A 17,188-nucleotide genomic window follows, 5' to 3' on the forward strand; every position below is an offset into this window, starting at 1 on the left:
GCTATTATCATTTTTAGGACATGAATATATTTTGACCAAAGCCAAGGGAACATATATAACTGATTACCTGTAATCACAACGTATAACACCTGCTGTACATGTTAATAAGCCGAGTGTCATAAATTTGTAAGAAACAAGAAAACAGATAGAATTTTAGTATTTTCAACAAAATATAACGACAATAAACGCATGGACTTGCAAAAAAGGGCAGGGTGCCTTAAAAGGACACAGGGCGTGAGAAAAAGGACACAGGGCGGCAGTCGGGAAAAACGTCTGATAAGTATATAGTAAAATCACAAAAATCATGAACTCCGAGAAAAACTAAAAAAGGAAAGTCCCTTATCAAAGGGCAAAATCAATAGCTCAAACACATCAAACGAATGAATAACAACTGTCATATTAATGACTTGGTACAGGCATTATCTTATGTAGAAAATGGTAGATTGAACCTGGTTTTATAGCTAGCTAAACCTCTCACTTGTATGACAGTCGCATCAAATTTCATGATATTGACAACGGTGCGTGAACAAAACAAACAGACACAATAGGTAAAAATGTCAAAAATAGCGGTACAGCAGTCAACATTGTTGTAATATCTAAATCACTATAAAAAAAAACAGATGTATATATGATTTCTTATATTTGTTTATCATTTCAGGCCGTAACAATGTGTCACTACCAAAAGTATTTAACACTGGTGAGTTCTATGTTTACTTTGTAAATAATACTTATGTCTGATATAACTAATAGGATGATTACATTATAGTAGCTTTTTTAAACATTTCTTGTTTTAGTTATCTAACCTGAGATCTTATTTCGCTTATTTCGTACCATTGTACATGCAAAATGTTGTAACACCCATTTATATATACATAGAATTCCGTACATTTTCCTACCTTCCGAACCAGTGTATTTGTTTGTTACAGTTTCTGCATTTTTGGTTAGAATTAGATTGCATTGGGTTTTAATCTTTGGTGTGTTTCATTTCATATAATTAAATTTTTACTTTACATGAGAAATATACACACTAATGTATATTCCCTAACCAGTCCAGAAGATAAACCTCTAGACAATCAATATACATCGAAGCAGTATCTTGCACCCACTCAAGATCTATTTAAGTTAAGCACATGACGATCTTGATTTATACATAATGGTCTTCATATTCATCAACATACTGGCCTGTTTTGAAATTTTCGTCACAAATTTTCTATGAAACTACAAATGAGCATCGGGGAAAACTCGCTTCCAGGTTTTTTGTGAACATGCTCACCGTATAATCCGCTTTTGGAATCGATTTACTTTTTTAATGAATACTAATAGCAGGGGTATCATTAGTGATCAATACCTCACTTTTTTCCCAGAACAACCAGACAACTTGGAAGGAATAAGATAGATATATAAGAAAATGTGGTATGAGTGCCAATGAGACAACTCTCCTTCCAAGTCAAAATTTTATATATGTAAACCATTATAGGTCAAAGTACGGTCTTCAACACGGAGCCTTGGCTCACACCGAACAGCAAGCTATAAAGGGCCCCAAAAATAACTAGTGTTAAACCATTCAAACGGGTAAACCAACGGTCTAATCTATATAAAAAACGAGAAACGAGAAACACCCATGAACCTTATCAGCAAACGACAACTACTGAACATCAGATTCCTGACTTAGGACATTTAATCTTGACATTAAATGAGTTATGGATATTTTTGCGTGAAAACTGTCAAATCATTTATTATATAGTCATTCTGTAAACAAACTTATGTTCGCGGATACTTTATTTACTTTTGTGTTAAGTTATATCCTGAAAATAACTATAATACCTTAAACTGTTAACCAACTAATTTTCGCGACCTTCGGGAGTAGAAAAATAGCGCGAATACAAATCGTCGCGATTATGTAAACCTTAGATTTTTCTTTTTCAAACTGCATCAAGTAAATTTGAAAATCGCGAAATTAAATCGCCGCGAAGTAGACTTGAAAGGGCTAAACGCAAATCTCTATTCAGATTTTAAAAGTAAGAGTTGTTCCCCTTTTCGTTTGCAAGTTATAAATATATAATCAATTATGTTTTTCGAAGTATATTGTATCACCCTGGAGATGTGAATTACAGAATAGTATTCAAAGGTTCTACTTAAATGTATAAGGTACTGTATATCGCAATTGAAATTATATCATCTATTTTATTAGGTGCTGGGTGTTGGTACAAAGGTTGGCTTTATCACCAAGGGGAGAGCTGGGAAGATGGTTGTGATTACAAGTGTTCCTGTGATGATGAACAAAGTGGACATTATTCTTGTCATGCTCTGTAAGTTGTTAGAAGTCCACTCCATCCATAGGAATTGTACTGATCCAGACTGAACAAAATGTTAATGGAACTATTGAACCAATCGAAACTACATTGAGTAAAAAAGTACCAGATCATAACACAAACAAAACGTTGAGCTCTATACAGGTCAGGATCTCTAGTTAGAATTGTTCCCCTTCTTTTTCCTAAAGTATAGACATATAATCAATCATTTTGTTTAAGGTATTATTGACAGTTTAAATCAATATAAATTCGAGAGATAGTCATATGTATTATTCTGTTTATCAATATTTGTGGAGGATATGTTCTAATTTCTTATCACTAAGCCATGATGATCTTACACAGTTGGCGATATACAGAAGAACAAAGAAATGCATGTTTGTATTTCTTGTTATGTATGTCACATCAATTATTTGGGGTGGGGGATGGGGGTAGGGTCATTTTTACGTTTTTAAGTCTTAAGAGAGAAATACTAAATGATTTAATGCAGGGTTTCGGTTATCATTTTAATAGTTTGGGTTCAAAATAAACTCTTTTAAACCTTAAAAACAGACCTGCTCAGGAGGGATAAAGTTACGATACTGTTTTCAGGTCATTAAAGATTGCATATGTTGGTATAAATATTGATTCGCTGATAGGGTCTTTGCGAAGGAAATAAAATTATGTATTCTGCAACTAGTTGTTTGCATGATACGGGCTACTTTCCTCAAATATATTTTATGATGGTATGATACTAAACCCCTATCGGAAGGGAAAAGTAAAATAACAAAAAAAAAGCGAACTCAGAGGGAAATTGAAAACAGAAAGTCCGTAATCAAATCATAAAATCAAAAGCTGTAACACAACAAACGAATGGATAACAACTGTCATATTCCTTATTTGTTACATGCATTTTCGTATGTAGAAAATGGTCCATTAAACCTGGTTTAATAGCTAGCTAAACCTCTCACCTGTATGACAGTTGCATAAAATTCCATTATTTTGACAATGATGTGTGAAAAAAACTAGTAGACATAATAGGTACATCGTATGAACAATTTATAAAAATCAGTCGAAAAAAACACAAAAAAATGAATAAAAATAAAAATACATCCAACACAAAATACAAAGTGGACGTAGACGGGTACTTGTACATCCCAAAAACAAAAAGACACAAAGTACATATATGAGAATACTCACAGTTACTGACAGCTAGTTCAAAGCCAATGACAACTAATAAAAAAATAAAGATGTTACATATATAGATATAAGAAGATGGGGTATGAGTGCCAAAGAGACAAATTTTGCTATTTAATTCGATCTCATTAGATTGTACATACATAGTTTTTTCTTTAAACAAAACACGATTTATTAATTAATTAGACTGAACAGACAACACTAATTATTCTGCATGTGCATGTATCGTAGTGTAGGAAAACTTCAGAATCAAATCCAAAATGAACATTTACCTGAATATTGTGGAGGACCTTATGCATTTAGTCTATTCGATTAGAAATTATGAAACAAATTGTTTAAATCGCTAATGTTTGAAAGAGTTTACTTACTGTTTTCATTTGATCTGGTCTTTACGAATCTTTTTCATGATTGCTGAAAGATTAAAAACATCTCATATATATAACAAGAAGTTAAGGTTCAGTCCATGCATTGGTCAGTTGTAAAGCAGGTCTGTATAAGTTTTGATTTCCTCATTTATAAAATAGAAAATCGTTATATTAAAGGTCAGAATTCAAAAATATAAATTTACCCATTAATTTTATAAATCTTTCCTATGGTGTTGTTTTAGTTCTAAATCAATATAATGAAAAAATAGTGAAATGATGTAGTGCCATCTTATCAGTTCGTTTCTTCTTTTTTTTGTGGATGAAATTTGATGCGACTGTCATACAAGTAAGAGGTTTAGCCAGCTATAAAACCAGTTTAATCCACCAAGTTTTACATAAAAAAATTGCCTGTACCAAGTCAAGACTATGACAATTGTTATTCACTCGTTTGATGTGTTTTAGCTTTTGACTTTGCCTTTTTATTAGTGACTTACAGTTTTGAATTTTTCTCGGAGTTCAGTTTTTTTGTGATTTTACTTTTTTCTAATGCAAATATGTAACTGTAATTTGTCTATATCAGTCTGAGTACTGTTTTACTATCATTTGAGTTAGACTCGTCCAATTTTAGGTTATACGGTTTCTGCAAGTTGTTTTTTGTGTACTTTTCGTATTTTTAATTTTGAGGTATACGGTTTCTGCAAGTTGTTTTTTGTGTACTTTTCATATTTTTTTGACGGTTTGCAAGTCAGTAAAAGTTCAATGGTGATATTGATATTGATATTAAAAGAACTCTTCACAAAAAGGGGTGTTCAAATCCCTTTTTGTTCATACGTCTTTCAATATCGACGTTAACTTATCACTAGCTTTAAAAGAGGGGTGAAAGATACCAGAGGGACAATCAAACTCATAGATTAAAAATAAACTTACAACGCCATGGCTTAAAAAGAAAAAGACAAACAGACAAAAAATAGTACACAAGACACAACATAGAAAACTAAAGACTAAGCAACACAAACCCCACCACAAACTGTTACAAAAACTATGTATATGTATTCCAACATTTGTTGTTACTTTTATAACAATAGAGACCAACCAGCAGTGGTCTTTTTTGTTTCACATTTATATAGCTGATGTATAGCTGACCTTTATAATTAAACTTACATAGAAAGAAAAGTTCACCGTCTAGTGCTTACTAAGATATTGTTATATTGTTGTCACGAAGCCATGAAGCCATGAAATCAACTGGCTTTCTATGTGGCTGCGAGTATGACATTACATGTCGGGAGACACTATTGAATAAAACATTCATAGGGATGCCAGGATATTCGAGAAATAGGCTACAACGTTAGCTAAATTTCATTTTTCAAGTAATCTGGGACTTCCAATAACTTTTTGAACTTTTTGGAGTTGTGATTTTATTGGTGAGTACTGCTCCGAATTAAAAATAACCCTCCATTGGAAAAAGACTTCTATATATTCTAAATGCAATAGTCATTTTTAGCACATATTTCCTGAAAAGTAAATATTGTCAATTATATTTTTCAGTTGTCCTGTGTATGACCATTTGCCTAAGATATGTAGAGTGATTACACCAAACGGCCAATGTTGTGGTCAAGTTGTATGTACACCAGTAAGAGTCCTCCCTACAATATATTCAGGTTAGTACGATCACCAACTGCGCAGTTTTTTTTAATCATCTTGTTGTCCTCAACCACTTATGAAAATTTAAAAAAAATGTGGTACATGTCAATCACAATAGTTTAATTAGGTGGAAAAAATAGGCCATGCAGATTAGATTAGTTAATGATACATTTTTACACAGCTAGACTTGCAGCTTGAGAATCTAAGACTACTGTTGCATAATAAAAGGCAAGTAACAAGTTTAGAAGTTAAAAGTAGGAGTCAGTTGGATGTCAGTACTAAATGATCAGACTAGCATGTGGCGTGCAATAAACCTTGAGTCGTTTTACTTTTATTTCTCTTGAAAAATGCTTAAAAATAGCTGTTTACTGTAACGCACAAAGTTTGTTAACAAGTTGTTGTTTTTATAATTTAGATTTAAGTCTGTTTAACAAACCTTCTGAATAACTTAACAACTATTAGTCATCATTAAAAATGACCTGCTTACGTAAATTAACTTGCTGTTTCTGTCTAACATGATTTTATGAGGTTTTTATTTATTCACTGCTATCAGATCACACAATATTTATATATATGTATATATATATCTTAAGTTTATTTTGATACCTGTGATAAAATGAAGAAAGGTTATTAACTACCGCTTCATGTTAATATCAATAAATAAATGTTCTTTTCCTCTGTTTAGATTTGCCTTGCTATTTCAATGGACGATATTATGGACTGGGGGACACATGGATTATTGATTGTAAATACAAATGTGAATGTATTCAGGCAAATCTAGGATTCCGTAGATGTAAAGAATTGTAAGTTTTATAAGATGTATTATACTAATAGGTTTTAATGTGATTGGAAAGTTTCAGTGAGAAGGAGCATATCAACTATTATACAGTATAATGCCAGATAAAATAGAATGAGAGAGACTATGTTCGTTATCCCTGTTGGCAAAGTTATACAATGATTTAATAAAACCTGTTTAGAGGTAAAAATATGTGTGTTAAGGGTAAAGTAAATGAAAAATCGGTCATCAACAGGCAAGACTGACATTATTATCTTTATGGCCTTCTTAACAAATACTTCTCGTTTTGAATGGGACTAAATAAAATCCAAGAAAGACTTATAGAAAAATAAGATATAATTCAAACGTGTTGGTAAGCTTCTATCAAGTTGACTGTCTGATGTTTTTATATAAGTGTTACTGTTAGTTATAATGTATCTTTGGCTCATCAAACTCCATGAGGTTAAGTACAGAATAGTGTGTATTACTTGTCTGCCCTTTGTCCATCTGTTGTTGCCTTATTATCGCCTGGAATGTGCCTTTATATTTTCTGTTGTATCCTTTTTAAATTGGATGACAGATCCATTTCAAATATCTCATCAAAAACAAGAGTTCAAAGATAAGACAAAATATAAAATTGATGATAACTTATGAATTATTACCTTTTTATATATACAGGTTTTCTCCTAAATTGCTACATTTTTTGCAGTATTGCATTCAATATAAGACCTTTGTTTTATTCACTTTTATTCAAAATTTTAAACAAATTCTTGACAATTTAGAACTTGATTGTCGAGACATCTGTCTACTGTTGTACACTATATGTTGTACTCTAGATGTGGGTTTTTTGGGCGTTTTTCTTCCTGATATATATCCTACAGTACCTACAGTTTTAGTTCCGTTTGATGTGCTTTTAAATCGGTTCATCACAAACCATAACTGAAAGAGTTATTTATTATAGATTACTTCAACGCAATTACATTACGTTCCCTTGAGAGTAATCGCGAAGACAAGTTCCATGAACAAATTGGCAATTAATTGTATATGAACCTCATTAAATTCGATACCACATATTCACAAAAAAAGAAATTCGTATTTATAAAGTTGTAAGAAATTCCACTGACATCACAACTAATCCAGGTCATGTCTAAAATTAGATATTCTAAGATATGTTAAGAAGAAACAAAAAGTTAAATAATTATCTTGTTTGAATTTGAAACATTGATTTTAGATTTACATCGTAAACATATTATCAGAAATGTTTCAAGAAAGAAGAACAAATATTGGAAAATTGGAAAATAAGTTATACGTACACCTTAAAAAAGAATTACGCCCCATATGCCTTCGAAAAATCATGAATTTGCTCGAAAAGATAACAATATATATAAACTGTGATCATATCTGAGGTAATTAATGCACACCTTAGCTGTTCATTATCAGAATTGTAACACAGTCAGAACAAAGAGGTTTTGGCTAAGTCTAATTTTTTAACTTTGTATCTCGGGTAGGTTTAAAAGAGAGACAAAAGCTATCAGAAGGGACATTCAAAGTTGAAAATTACGCCATAGTTAAAGTAAAAAAGACAAACAGACAGTACACAAAGCACAACATAGAAAACTAAAGGCTGTGCAACACGAACCCCACCAAACATAAAACTATGTCTTTATCGGTCGTAAAGGATCGAAAGATGCAGTCACAGAAATATTTTTTTGAAAAAATGTTCACTTGAAATTCTCGTGATTTTTTTAAATTACGTAATTTCACGTATTATTCTTTGGAACTCAATTCACGTAAAATTCAGATGAATATTTTCACATGATTTTCATGTATAATAAAATTGAGAATGGAAATGGGGAATGTGTCAAAGAGACAACAACCCGACCACAGAACAGACAACAGCAGAAGGTTGAGGTGAATTTCACGTGAAATTTTTCACGCGAATTTCATGTGAGATTCATGTGAAATTCATGTGAGCATATCTTCTCTGTGTAAACTGCTCCTGGTTATAAGAATACATTGGTTTGTTACGCTATTTCATAGCTCTTTGATTATTTCTGACAAATCAATTAAGTTTTTAAAATGAACAGCAAAACTGGTGCAATAAAAGACAAATTTGCTACGAATCAGAAATATGAACTGTACACTAGATTTAAAATAATAATGTAAATTTTCTTTTTACCACTCGTTCTTTTAACGTATGCCCTTTTGTATTTACTATATTGTAATTTATACTTTTATCAGTTTTTACTCAAACTACTTGATAAAACAGTTAGAGAAATATCACAATCGGGCTTTATGGGTACCTAATGATAGTAAAATCATATAAGGATGTACACCTCTGAGGAGCCAAAAATTTCAAGAATTAAACTTTTTTTCTAAACCTGATTTTTGGGTTCATATGACTGTAAAAAATTAATTGGTGAAGACAAAATCATATGGTGGTGGACTTCATTTTTTGCTACCGTCCTTTGAAGTACTCAATTTTGATGATTTTCCGATTTTTCATCAATTTTTACCTATTTTTGGGCTATTATCGTGAAAAAAATCACTGTTCCACAATTAAACTTTTTATCATACTTTCAATAAAGATGAAGTGGACCAATCTGAATAAATTTAACTTAAAAAAACAATAGGTAGGTGTTAATATAAGAAAGTTTTATCATATTTTGATGCTTTTTTGTGTCAAATTAACCATGCTGTCGATTTTGTCAATTTGTGATTTTTCTTTGTTTTAAAAACAAAATGCATATTATTTCACAGAGTAGAGTTTGATTATAATATTTTTAAAATTCATTGATATTTTCCACTTGTATCAAATGTTTTTGAAATAATCCCAGAACGAGATTTCAACGAGACTGTAACGTCAGAAGAATACAACCTTAAATGCATCATCGTTTAAATTATACACTTGCTGATCAGTTATCTATAATAAAAAATCAGTGTAGACATAAATTAGTATGCAAACTTCTTCATAAACCAAGAAGTAACTATATATGATAGTTATCTGGAGTGTGATTTCCCTTTTTAGACTGTTATACGCTGTTTCCCGGTATCAATAAACCTATAAATCATAAACGGCATTTTTTAAATTAAAATATATAAATAAAAGTACTGATTTTATTAACTTATCTAGAATATTCAATGACTCTTTCATCCATAAATAAATGCCTTCATAATTTGATAATACAGAACCATTTATTATTTCGTTAACGTACAAAAACAGCAGAAGTTTGATTTTTAATTATACGTCAGTAACATCAGACGTTAATGTAGAATATAATGCTGCGTCTACTTGGGACTGTGAAACATCTAGTTATAGATATGTTACATATGGTCATGTCATTAATGGAGACCTCAACATCGTTGAAGACCGTGAGTGTAAAATTTTCTTAAGAAAGGACATAAATATCGTTCTCCATCTACTATAGATTTGTCTGCCTAATGTAAACATTAGAGTAAGCGTGAAAAAAATCTGTTTATAAATCTCTAGACAGTTATTTGAATAAAATAATGAATAATGTATATCTCAATTTGAAACAATACTGAATTTGATAAAAGGGTTCATGATAAACCCATTTTTAGAATGAAAATAAACTCGGGGCCTTTTATAGCTGACTGTGCGGTATGGGCTTTGCTCATTGTTTAAGGCCGTACGTTGACCTATAGTTGTTAAATTCTGTGTCATTTGGTCTCTTACGGAGAGTTGTCTCATTGGCAATCACACCACATCTTCTTTTTTATATCCAGTTTGTGTTCGTATCGGCAGACAAAGCAGCCAATAATGTAGTAGTGGTGTGACGCAAATACTACACAGAAGTTCTTCAAAGGAAATTATCAATTCTTCTACATGCATGTCCGGAATCCGTACACTCCACAGAGTCAAATTTTAAACAAGCATATCACTGCCACTACGCAGGTTAAAGCCTCTTTCGAACATTTGAAAGTCCCGAATATGTACTGGTTTCATCTCAACATTAAGTGTTACCATTGTCATTTAAAGCTGGAGGTTTGGTAAACCAAAACACCAGGTTCAACCCACCATTTTTCTTAAAATGTCCAGTATATACGTACCAAGTCAGAAGTATGGTAGCTGTTTCCCTTGGTTTTAGTTTGTTACCCGGATTTGTTTTCTTTCAATCGATTTATGACTTTTGTACACCGGTATAAAAAGTAAAATCACAAAAATACTGAACTCCGAGGAAAATTCAAAAAGGAAAGTCACTAATCAAAAGCTCAAACACATTAAACGAATGAATAACAACTGTCATATTCATGACTTGGTACAGGCATTTTCCTATGTAGAAAATGGTGGATTGAACTTGGTTTTATAGCTAGCTAGTATACTACTGTTGCCTTTATCTACTTCTAATTTTACAGTGTTTCTTTCTACCTCCCATACTACTATCAAAGAACTTGACTTTTGTAATAATGTATTTTAAATTTATTTTCGGAGTGTTAAAAAATCTTTAAATATTTTAAATAATATACGTGCTTTTGATAGTTACTTTGAATACTTTGACAGTTACGATTTAGTTTTATTCTATACACTACACTTAAACTAAGTATTACCATATTTAATAAAATGGTCTTGTAGTGGTTAACTTTTACAAATTATGACTTGGATGGAGAGTTGTCGCATTGGCACTCATACCACTGATCATCTTCTGATATATATTGTGAACAATTTCGTTGCAAATTTATTTGCTGTAACTCGTTTAAAGCCTTTACTGTAACAAAAGGAAATAATTCTAGATCCACTTACTGGAAATGTGAAGATAGGATTGAAGCTTCACATTTTCTCCTCGTCAAACTCAGTAAAGACACGCCATTGCTACTTTTGGGTGACATATTCAAGAAAACCAACCATTATATTTTTTCGTTGATTAATACAGAGTTCTCTAAATATAATACCGACATGTACCCAAAATAAACTTACTTTCAATAAATATAACATAAAGAGCAGTAATTGTCCTTTTCTAGATTAAGACATTTCAATTTTTTAAGGAAAACTCCATGCATATATATCCCAACTCATTCGTTATGCCCGTGTGTATAGTGATGTCGTAGATTTTAACGAACATAATCAAAGCATCACTGGTAAATTAGTAAGTCAGGGATTTCTAAAATTAATAAATTACTTTAAACATTTAATAACTTCTTTCATAGATACAAGGATTTGAATAGTAAATTTGGTTGTACCTGTAGAATTCTTATTAAAAACGGTATTTCACATCCTACATTTTACGGTAACATTGTACTAAAAGCGCGAAAATCGCTATGTGATTCGTGTAAACTCATTTAACCTTCAAATAAACTTATAAGTAAAGGTTATCATTAATGATGTTATAATATCTTTGAAAATCTTTACATGGACACAAATATCGGTTTTGTTATCAATCTATCAGAAAATATGTATAAAATTTAAGTCATTTTTCCGGTTACAGCATTTATTCTTACCTTATATCAAATATTAAATGTAAAAAAATCTACCAAACATAATTTTTATACGATATTCAATGAAATAGACATCATACAATATCACATTATACTAAAAGACCACGAAAGAACATTTTCGAAGCTTTTGAGATTTTTATTAATAAAATGGAAGCAACCTCTGATAAAGACAGAGAAAATGTCACCCAATTTGCAAAACGGACTGAATGCTATTGATATGAACAGCGTCTAAAAGTTTGAAACACTCTTTACTTTTTTAATGTCTTGATGTTAATTCAGTCGAGTAAAAAAGTATTGATCGAGCTTTGTTTAATATTTTTTAGTTATTTGTGAGCTTTCTATGTTAAATCTTTAATCTATTTAAGATGAATCAATATTCGAACTAAAAAATATTTCCTTTTAAAATCTTAGTATAATAGCTAAAGTTTTTAAATCATTGGCGGTCGATACATTTTCGTGCTAGTATATGATACATGACAATTAGAATATGTCATCTATCAGGTAAAAATTATGATTATAAGAACAAAGATGCTTCTAAATATTCTTTGCAGAGCTCCTTTTGATGTTTGCCTCATCAGTGATTTGCTTCAGATAGTTACAGAAATATTTACTTTGCTTTTCTTGATTTTGCTTTTGAATATCCAGTTAAATATTGTGTTAATTAGTTTTCAATAAAAGTTATAAAGAATTATTAAGTCTATCAACTTACTCAATCATATCATTAGTTACATTTATTTTTTCTGACAAAAAGATTGGATTACAAATATTCAATGTCTGAAAGAAATAAAAAAAAGAATTGAAAAAATTGAACCTCTACATTTCAGCAATTTTTTTATTTAGGTGTTTGATATTTTTACATATTAGAGTTTGTGTGGTACTGTTCAGCTTATTTTACACTTGATTAACTGTTCATAACTACTTGTATAGGACCTTTATGTCACAAACCCTGAAAATTTTAGAGTTTCTGTTCTGATTTTACTGTGCGATAATTTAATGGTGTGCGTAATTTCTTGTAGCGTAAGACTTTTTGTCCTATTAGGATGCAATGCTTGTGTGATAATATTTATTCAGTACATTAAACTAAGAGTTTGCAGTTATGATGTATAACACACAAAATTGAGTATGATTGCATAAGAGTCAATTATTCAACAAATTAGATAGAGAATGGAAATGGTGAATGTCTCAACGAGACAACAACCCGACCAATGAGTAAAATACAAGCGAAGGCCACCAATGGATCCTCAACATAGCGCAACAATCCCGAACACGGAGGCGGACTTCAGCTGGCACCTAAACAAAAATGTGCACTAGTTCAGTGAACATGGACGTCATACTAATCATATAAATGAACTAAAATTAAAAATTAACATACTAGACTAACAAAGAACAGAGGCTCTAAAATGCGGCGAGGTTAAACATGGTTAGTGAGATCTAAACCTTCCCCCTGTACCTCTTTCCAATGTAGATTTAACAAAATTCAGATGAAGTTGATGTTAGCATTTATAGGCAACTATACGGCCTGCAACGAAGATTAAAATCCTAGCTATACAGTCGGCTATAATAGGCTCCGACATAAACAAACATACAACAATACAATTGAAAAAACAAACGGTTTAATCTATAATAAAACTATTTGCGAAAACAAATGTGACATGCATTATCATAACACATCAACTTATTTATCTATGAACCAATGACAACCCCTAAAATACAGGCTCCTCATTTGAGACAGGCACATACAGAATGTGGTTGACTAAACATGTTTTTGAGCGCTCAATCCTACTCTAACCTTGGAAAGTGGTGTTCTTATATAGTATATAATAAACGTCCGGGAATTTGCTCCGATGTTAAACATAGTTTTATAATCTGTACATCAGTCCTGTTTATAAAAAAAGTACTTGGAAAATTAGAGGTAACTGAATTAGGTGAATTTAAAAGAATAAGTTTGTGATGAGTTATGAAGAACTAGTTGTTTATTTTGCAGGTGTTATAAATGGGATCTGCCTTCACAATGTACACTGAATGAACCTGCTCCAGGAAAATGTTGTAAAACACCAAAATGTCCTCCAATGATCCCTATAGAATATCCACTAGGATATAAGGAAGAATAGTTACCAACTTTTTCTTTAAAATAAAGAGATAAGACAATGATTCATACAGAAATAACAAGAATTATCAAAAGATACTGATTCATACAGACATAATACACTTTATTAATAGATACTGATTCATACAGACGTAATACACTTTATAAATAGATACTGATTCATACAGAAATAACAAACATTATCAATAGATACTGATTCATACAGACATAATACACTTTATCAATAGATACTGATTCATACAGACATAATAAACATTATCAATAGAAACTGATTCATACAGACATAATACACTTTATTAATAGATACTGATTCATACAGACGTGATACACTTTATAAATAGATACTGATTCATACAGACATAACAAACATTATCAATAGATACTGATTCATACAGACATAATACACTTTATCAATAGATACTGATTCATACAGACATAATACACTTTATCAATAGATACTGATTCATACAGACGTGATACACTTTATAAATAGATTATGTGGTTGTAATAATCACTGATTTACATCTACATTATTTGTATTAGTTCATCATGAAGACGGTGAAATTATCCAAAGTCTTATTACTAAAATAAACGATCTAACTGAGCAATGTAACAGTCTAGCATTTCAAGTGTCAAATTTAACACATGCCATAAAATCAACAAATTCTATGGAAACACATACGGTAACAGATTTTAGTGTATTTAATCACAACACTAGGTTGACACAAACTGTAGCTACACAAACAAAACCCGAACCTCAGACAAGCGAAATAATTGAAACGAAGTGTAGAAAATCACACTCAGACTGAGCCAAATACAGCAACGGCTAGCTAGACACAAATTCTGAACAAATCAAATTTGAACAGGCTAAACAAACAGCCACAAGAACAATCTAGAGTAAAAGTAACGGGGGAAAGTGTGGAAAAAATGATAAAAAAAGAATTGCTCATCATTGACAGTTTTATTTGAACAAAGAATTATAACCCGTGGTCTACTAAAACACATTGGTAAAGACTATTCGTGGAGCAAACACATCACTGTACACTACCAAAATTCTATTTTAGGAAAATATAATTGACAATTAAAAACAAATCAATTGAGGTTATACAAGTTTAAAAAAATTAGTTTATTTTTTCTAAAAAATATCTTTGCTGTAATGACACAACACTCGACCTACAACAGTTGCCCGAGTATCCCATTGGATTAGTCACTGAATAACCAGGAAAATCATATTTAGAAGTAGTTACTGTGGACAGGCATTGGGTAATGCAAATTTGTAATTGTAATGCATGGTAATGAATTACATTTTTGCATGTAATGTGTAATGCAGCAGTTTTTGCATTACATGTAATTGTAATTTAATGCATTACTTTAGCATAAAGTTGTGTAATTTCATGCATTACATTGCAATACATGCATTCCTTTTTTCAAATACCGTATATCTTAAGCAGATTGTTCGAGATTTAGCAAAAACATAAATTAAGATTTCTTGATTAACTAAGAAAATAATCATTTGAATATTAATTTTCTATTTTCTATTTATTTTTCACACTTCACATAAATCACTTGATGGAAAACATAACAATAGGCTTTTTCAGGAACACTATTCCAGGAAAGCACCAGAGACATGAAATGCCAAAAAAAAAACAAATTGAATGAAGAGCGCTTATCTATATGAAATGAATAAGGAACGAATAAGTAGTTATTTCAACTCCACAAACCAAAAGAACAAACATATAACACATAAAACATAATAATCAAAAAAAGCAATGCATAAGAAGCGAATACGAAACAGGGTATTAGTCGAGCGCGTAAATCGAATACATACGATCTCACTGAATAATTTCATCTCCAACAATCATATACTTACACCAGAGACAAAAATTAAAAAAAAAGACAATTTCAAAAAGGGACAAAGTTTAAAACAGCAATAAAGAACGAATAAGTAACAGAATTTCTGTCGAGCGCATTGATTAAATGGATTATAATGTTACAATTACTACCCATTTTTTAAATTAGTTTCATATCAAAATATATTCAAGCTATGGTATAGCTATCACAGGTACCAGGCTTATAATTTAATACGCCAGACGCGCGTTTCGTCTACATAAGACTCATCAGTGACGCTCAGATCAAAATAGTTCTAAAGCCAAAAAAGTACAAAGTTGAAGAGCATTGAGGACCCTAAATTCAAAAAAGGCGTGCCAAATACAGCCAAGGTAATCTATGCTTGGGATAAGAAAATCCTTAGTATTTCGAAAAATTTATACTTTTGTAAACAGGAAATTTATAAAAATGACCACATAATTGATATTCATGTCAACACCGAAGTGTTGCCTTCTGGGCTTGAATACCCTCGGGGACGAAACGTCCACCAGCAGTGGCATCGACCCAGTGGTGTAAATAACTATCACAGGTACCAGGCTTATAATTTAATACGCCAGACTCGCGTTTCGTCTACATAAGACTCATCAGTGACGCTCAGATCAAAATAGTTCTAAAGCCAAAAAAGTACAAAGTTGAAGAGCATTGAGTACGCAAAATTCAAAAAAGTTGTGCCAAATACAGCCAAGGTAATCTATGCCTGGGATAAAAAACAATTCTTAGTATTTCGAAAAATCTATATTTTTGTAAATATGAAATTTATTAAAATGTCCACATAATTGATATTCATGTCAACACCGAAGTGCTGACTACTGGGCTGGTATGTCATTTTTTATATATTTTTTATAATATAAACTTTGTCTTACTGAATTTGATATATATTGACTATCTATTATAAATGTACATAATTGTATCATTTTTCAGTAACTATAAGTAGTTTTTGATTTGAGACTGACAAAATATTTAGCCAATCAGAATTAAGGTGGTATGGGTGTCTAAATTAAAAATGATAGAATATTTTGTATTAAGTTCAAAAATATAAAAAAAATGATAGGTCACCATGCATTTTATTAAGCTACAGGTTGTGACAAAATGACACATTTTGTATTGATCAAAGAGGAAAAACATCATTATGTGATTAGAAGCTAAACTAAATGATAGAATTGTAAAATAAAATACGAAAAGATAGCTTTTAGAAAATGTTTTGAGAATATAAAAAGAAAAGATAGGGTCACCATGCGTTTTTTTCGGCTGACATATAAAATAGCAAAATACCATGTAGATTCCTTCAGAAAATGTACTATTTCAGAGTTACCTCCCCTTAAAATGCCAATTTAAAAAACATTAAAAATCAAGCAAAAATAATCTAGCGAAAAAGAGAACGGAAAACAGCAAATAAATAACAGGATATTAGTCGAGCTCTGAAATGTATCCATACGCGCTAGTATGGTATATTTAACGTCTACGAACCCATAGC

General features: G+C 31.1%; 1 protein-coding gene across 1 annotated transcript in view; it reads left to right on the top strand.

Moving 5' to 3' along the window:
• LOC127701787 (uncharacterized) overlaps positions 1-13,836 on the top strand; it is a 41,625-nt gene extending 27,789 nt beyond the window's left edge. Inside the window, exons 6-10 of the mRNA XM_052205752.1 lie at positions 659-697; positions 2,192-2,309; positions 5,396-5,508; positions 6,177-6,294; positions 13,705-13,836. Of these exons, the coding sequence (XP_052061712.1) occupies positions 659-697; positions 2,192-2,309; positions 5,396-5,508; positions 6,177-6,294; positions 13,705-13,831 (515 nt within the window). The 3' untranslated portion in view covers positions 13,832-13,836. The remainder of the gene's footprint in view (positions 1-658; positions 698-2,191; positions 2,310-5,395; positions 5,509-6,176; positions 6,295-13,704) is intronic.
• The last annotated feature ends 3,352 nt before the right edge of the window (positions 13,837-17,188 follow it).

The sequence above is a fragment of the Mytilus californianus genome, unplaced genomic scaffold, assembly GCF_021869535.1.
Source record: "Mytilus californianus isolate M0D057914Y unplaced genomic scaffold, xbMytCali1.0.p SCAF_5, whole genome shotgun sequence".
NCBI lineage: Eukaryota > Metazoa > Mollusca > Bivalvia > Mytilida > Mytilidae > Mytilus > Mytilus californianus.